General features: G+C 39.9%; 1 protein-coding gene across 6 annotated transcripts in view; it reads left to right on the plus strand.

Annotated features, from left to right (window-relative positions):
* tcf7 (transcription factor 7) overlaps positions 1-6,320 on the plus strand; it is an 82,985-nt gene extending 76,665 nt beyond the window's left edge. For 3 of the 6 annotated variants that reach the window (XM_017303044.1, XM_017303045.1, XM_017303048.1), the window contains 2 exons: positions 2,392-2,440; positions 6,193-6,320. In XM_017303044.1, coding sequence (XP_017158533.1) covers positions 2,392-2,440; positions 6,193-6,260 — 117 coding nt within the window. In that variant the 3' untranslated portion in view covers positions 6,261-6,320. Of the gene's footprint in view, positions 1-2,391; positions 2,441-2,920; positions 2,994-6,168 lie in introns of all 6 variants that reach the window. The other 3 variants (XM_017303046.1, XM_017303047.1, XM_017303043.1) reach the window with 2 other exon arrangements.
* Positions 6,321-6,326: the final 6 nt, after the last annotated feature.

The raw sequence follows: 6,326 nt of genomic DNA on the forward strand, positions 1-6,326 counted from the left end.
TGTGTGTGTGTGTGTGTGTGTGTGTGTGTGTGTGTGTGTGTGTGTGTGTGTGTGTGTGTATGGAGGTTTCTATCATGTTCTGTGACTTGCAGGAGAAACCCTCTACGCGTGTGGAGCTTCTCTTCCTGTTCTGCTCGCAGACGGGGGGTTTCTCCAAACATATTGAGTTATGCTGCAGCATCAGACATTAAACACACACACACAGACACACACACACACAGACTCACACACACAGACTCACAGCAGGAGCTTTGCAGGATGACTTGTTGTAAACCACACAGGCGGCGCAGAGCGAGGCGGCGCAGCGTAGGCGGTAGATTCCTCTCCCCACATCCTTCATCTCAGCCTCGGTTCATCATGTTTACCTCAACACACACTAACACTCGAGAAACAGCGAAAGAAATGTCAAGTTTGTCTTTTCTGAGTGATCTGAAATGAAAAAGGATTTTATAGGAGTCGTCTGCTCTTTTAACACTGGTGGAAACTGAAGGTTGTGCATGAATCTCGGTTCTAGTGACTGAAGCAGTAGAAGCTTTTGTTTCTCTTTCTTGCTTTAGTTTCTGGTCGTAGCTTTTAACTTTTCATGTTTGAGTTTTTTGTTTGCATTTCAACATGGAGCACCACTTCAGAAAGTTTATTTTTTTAATAAACTACAAAAAGCCTTGCAAATGTACTAATAGTCCTACTGAAAACCATATTTGGATTTTACGTAACAGACCAACACAGAATGGAAGCGAAAGGAAAACGATGGATTTATTTTCCACCTCATCAGTGGATGTCGTCCATCTGTTCATGGTGATGGTCTGAACTCATCACGCCCATCAGGGGAAATGGTGGCGGCAGCATCATGATGTGGAGGAGGCTTTCTGTAGCAGGAAAGTTTACATTATTTCATTTAGCCACAATGAAATACATAGTTAAAAAATATATTTTCTTAAGGTTTTTTGCTCACAACAAATAATGATTATTATGAAATTATTTTTCTTCTGCTTTGTGTTGATCTTTAACATTAAACCCCACAAGAAACACAGAAGTTTGTGGTTGGACAGGATGTAAATTTTGGGGGTTTTCTTTGGTTGTTTTCGTCGTGTTTTAAATCTGTTGTCTCTGTCAGAAACCCGAGTTAAGTTTTATTTCAATTCAAACACAAAATCTTACCAAGTATTTTTGGTCTAATTTCTAGTGCAGATATCTTTGAACAAAAAGGATAAAACTGGCTTAGAAGGAACTTTTTGGCAAAATATATGAGTTTAAGTCGGTAATTCCTTACTGTTGATGAAAAACTTCTAGTTTCATTGGCAGATTTTGAACTAATAACGTGACATTTTTCCCTTTTTATAACTGAAATGATCTGCCAGTGGAACTAGAACTGGGTTGCTAGGTAACGGGCAGGGCTTGGCTGGGGTTGCTAGGTAACGGGCGGGGCTTGGCTGGGGTTGCTAGGTAACGGGCAGGGCTTGGCTGGGGTTGCTAGGTAACGGGCGGTGCTTGGCTGGGGTTGCTAGGTAACGGGCAGGGCTTGGCTGGGGTTGTTAGGTAACAGGGGGTTGCCAAGTGCACTAAGATATCTGCACTAGAAATTAGACCAAAATTACATGGTAATATTTTGTGTTTTTGCAGTTAAACTGAAAGTTTAAATCAAACAGTTGATTTAGTTTTTTATTTTAGGTAATTAATGTTTGTGTGGGATTCTGTAAACTTTAGATGACCTTTATGTTTTCATTTCTTCAAAATTATGATTTCCCAGATCAAAACAATCAACATCTTTATAGTTTAAGTTGAGTTACTTCAGATTAAAAACAAATGATTAAAATCTCAACAGCAAAAACAAAGATTTCAAACCGTTTTATGAACTTTGAAGGGAGCAGATTCTCTGCACCTATTTAAAATAGTTCATTGGATATTAATACTTTTGCAAGGTTATATATACTGAAAATATTTTATTTTGTTATGCACAGCGGAATCAGACTCTACACTGTAAAAACACAAAATTTTACCAAGTAGTTCTAATGCAAATATCTTCGGACATTTGAAATGAGGCAAAACTAACTTATGAATAACTTTTCAGCAACATATAAGAGCCTGTTAGATTATTTCACTTCACTTTATAGACATAAAAAATGTCTTGTTATAAATTAAATAATCTGCCAGCAGAACCTTTTCATCAACATTAAGGAATTATTGACATAAAACAAACTCATATTTTGCTGAAAAGTTATTTGTAGGTTAATTTTGTCTGATTTCAAGTGACCTAAGATGTAGAAACTGGACCCACATTACTCAGAAACCCTTTGTGTTTTTGCAGTGTATGTTGTTATTGTTGTGTGTCTAAAAATAAACTAAATTAACTTGATAAATCTGGGGCCATTTTTGTTTGTGTTTGTCCTACAGGGCAAGAAGAAAAGGAGAAAACGGGAGAAGCAGCAGGACTCCAACACAGGTAAACATCTCTGTGTGACCTCGGAATGAGCAGAAACTTTGTGCTGCGTTGGTGCTGCAGCTCACTGCCGAGGCAGGAAGTGTCTCTAACGCCAAACCGCCCACCCACTCTGCTTTCCATGCAGCCTGAATTAGAAAAGTGTGAATCCAGGAGTGTGAATGTTCCACATGAATCCGATGAAAATGCATTTCTGTTTGCTGCTCTCTGCAGAACATGAAGGTTTTTCTGTTTTGTTTTTTGCACGGCTGCTTTCCTCAGAGTTTAATCTGAGCGGCATTAACTGCATCTGTGCTGTTTGTCACTGTCGCGTTGTGCTACTAACAGTTTTGGCTTTTTTCTCTTGTGTATCTCTCCTCCCGTTGTTTTCTGTCTTTCCTGTGACCCTCTAACTTCCCTCTCTTCCTTCGCTCCTCTCCGTTTATTACATCTATTTTTTGCTTTTCCTCCTGTCCTCCTGCATGCTGTGCATTGTGCGCTCAGACCCGGGCTCTCCTAAGAAATGCCGGGCTCGCTTCGGCCTCAACCAACAAACGGACTGGTGCGGTCCCTGCAGGTGTGTAACCGACATTCCTCCACTTCCACTCAGCCGATGCTGCGTAAAACGCCCCCGTCTTCAGCCTGATTCAGCCTTTCTGAGGAGACAGAGCCGTTACAGTTTCAGCTCCAGATTTACCCATCCGTATCAATCCTCCTGTTTTTCAGAGGATTTATTGGAGCTGATTTCCTTAATTTTCGGCCGGTACCTCCATGTGAAGCCGATCTTTTCTACCTCAGCAAAGGTCTGAAGTCGGCGTCTGACCTGGTCTGCTCTGCATGAGAGGTCAGCCTGACGGACCGGCCCGCCGTTACCAACTCAGAGACGTTCTTGCTATATTTAGCAAAATTTCAGACAAAAAACATCATAATTGGCCAAAATGTGAGTCAGCAGACGAGGCTTGTTAAACATCAGTGATCGTTTTTGATGTTTATCACAACATTTAACCTGTTTTTTACGGATTGTTTTGAAGTGGAAAAAGGATATTTCTTTTAAAAAGTTTTAAACTTTCATTAATGTTTTGGACAAAAACTGTTCCCAACGGTTTTCCCGTCTCAGGGAAGCTTATCGATGCACCGACTGCAGTTTTTTGGCTGATCACCGATTTCCAATCTTGGCCGATTCAGATTTTGGCCGATACCAAGTTTTTTTTGTCTTAAATGTTTTTAGATTTAGGCAGAAAGTTGCTGAATATTGTTACCTGTAAACGTTTGGAGCGACCCGGTCTGTCAGTCCGACTCGTCTCACTGCAGAGCAGAAGACGCCGGCGGCCGATTGGACCGGCTGCAGCGTCACGGAACATCAAAATCTCTTGGGGTGTGAATATTTCTCCCAGGCCCAAAATCAGCAAAGGAGACTTCCTTCATGATCAGCTCTGTCTCTCGGGGATCGGCCACTTTCTGGGCTCTGCATGTCGTCTGTCACTAACCTGCTGGTCCAAACCCAAACACACCGACACGAAACTACAAGAATTTAGCTTTAAATTACTCAGGAAATAAAACACAACCTAAAGATTTTCATTTTCTTCAGTAAAAAAAATAAATGTAACTTTGATCATTTCTGTTGCTTTTTCTACAAAAACAGTTTTTCCAAAACTAAACAGAAAAGTTTCTGCTAGTTTCCATGAGCCTCTTTTTGACTGGACATTTATTGTTTGTGCATTTAATGCAAAAGGGTGAGATCGTGTGCTGCAGGTAGAAAAAGCTTCCTTATTAATCACATTATCAGTTATAATCACCGATAATCAGATCGTCTTTCTTTCAACCTGGAAACATTTTCTTTTTGTTCCTCATATGAATTATTGTCATTTTGATTTTTAAAATACCAAAATTTCCACTTAACTTTACATTTTAGTCCGTTTGATGATGTCATCTCTAAATTTTAATTGATAATTTGATCAGTTACTCAGTGTTTGAGTCGACTTTTTACTTTTACTTTAGTAAAAATGTCTTACTTGAGTTCAGTTTTCGGATGTTCTGCCTCCTCTGCTTGTTAATAAATACCAGTTTTATGATTTGTTGCGGATGTTTCACCTCCTTTAGTTTCTGGAGGTTTGAGCCACTAGAGGGCAGCAGCTCCCACCCATAAGGCCGGAGCTGCAGGGGGTCGACCGCGGTCCACGGCTAGTCTGCAGGAGCCGGGAATCTGACATGAAACGCGCGCTCCACCGTCTTCCCCGCTATTGCGTCATGGAAACCTGAGTGTGTGTTTCGGTTTGAGAGAACAAAGGGGCTGAATGTGGTTTTAAGCCTTATCACCACAGCTTCACACACACACACACACACACACACTCTCTCCCTGCAGCGCTGCATCTTCTCATGCCCGTCTGCTTTCTACTTTCTCCATCCCTGCGATGTGGTGACGAGGTCTTTTGATGGTGAACTCTGACATTTAGAATCACTTTCTACTGCAGAGTTCCTCCTCTGAGTCTAAATGTGGCGCAGCGCCTCAGTTTGCGGTTGAACCTGGTGACTCATTTCATGTTCTGGTGATGATCTTGGGATCCTGTTAGCTGCTTTGATGGTATGGAGGTCTGCTTTAAACGTAACACCTCAGAGCGCAGCAGGAAAACACGATCCGATCGTCGTACAGCAGCCGCGTCCAAACCTTCAGGCAACAGAGCGACGGTGCACCGATTTACCAGACCGACGATTTCCTCAACTAAACACTAAACTGAAAAATAAACCTTTTATTCAAATCATATAAATAGTGGAACAACTCAGTAAATTGTTGCACACTGTAAAAACAGAATCTTACCAAGTATTTTGTTTTAGTTTCTAGTTAAAATATTTTGGTGAACTTGAAATAAGAAAAACTAACTTAAAACAAACTTTTGAGTGAAATATGAGCTTGTTTTAAGTCAGTAACTCTTTAATATTGATGAAAACGTTTTAGATCCATTTGCTGATTGTTTAACTGATATGACAGGAAAATGTTGTGAAATAATCTGACAACTTTTTCATCAATTTAAGGAATTATTGACTTAAAACAAGCTCATATATTTCACTCAAAAGTTCTTTTTAAGTTAGTTTTTAATCTTTATTTCAAGTCTTCTAAGAAATTTACACAAGAAATTAAACTATAATATTTGGTAATATTTTATATTTTTGGCAGCATCGATACAAAACATGAAAAATCAATAAACTTTACATTCTAGTGAACATTTAACTGAAAGACATTTTAAAATCCAAGAATAAACCAAACAGCAGAAACTACAAATGAAATGATTCTTAAAAAGAACAACAAGTCATGAAAATGAACATTATTGAGCTTTATTAAATGCATCATGTGACTTATTGGTTTATTTGATGCCACATTATGTGACATCACCACAATATGTCATAAAGTAATAAAACTGGGCATTATAATATGATAAAACATCATTAAAACTGCATTACGTAATAAAATAGTTTTTTCTTGAATGCAGAGGTTAAAACCAAAGAGTCTGAAACTAATGAGGAAAAGTTTTAATCGACTGCAAACAGGATTCACTTCACTAGAACGTAATAATTAGCAGTGTGATGGTTTATTACACATTTCTGTGATGATGGATTTATTTATTTCCGTTTCGCTGATGGATGTCCGTCTCCTGCCAGTTTTAAAAGCAGGAATTCATTTTGTCTCGTGTTCATTGACTCACTGTGATTCTGCGCCTCCACTGAACGCTGCTGACGTCTCCACACTTTATTCACAGATAACTCTCTCTGACTGTTCCTAGGAGGAAAAAGAAGTGCATTCGCTACCTTCAAGGAGGAGGCTGCCCCAGCCCATCTTCTTCAGATCTAAGTGCTATAGACTCGCCCCCGTCCCCGTGTCCCGCGCGCCTCTACCAGCAGCAGCCCCCGTCCCCGC

The sequence above is a fragment of the Poecilia reticulata genome, unplaced genomic scaffold, assembly GCF_000633615.1.
Source record: "Poecilia reticulata strain Guanapo unplaced genomic scaffold, Guppy_female_1.0+MT scaffold_155, whole genome shotgun sequence".
Taxonomy (NCBI): domain Eukaryota; kingdom Metazoa; phylum Chordata; class Actinopteri; order Cyprinodontiformes; family Poeciliidae; genus Poecilia; species Poecilia reticulata.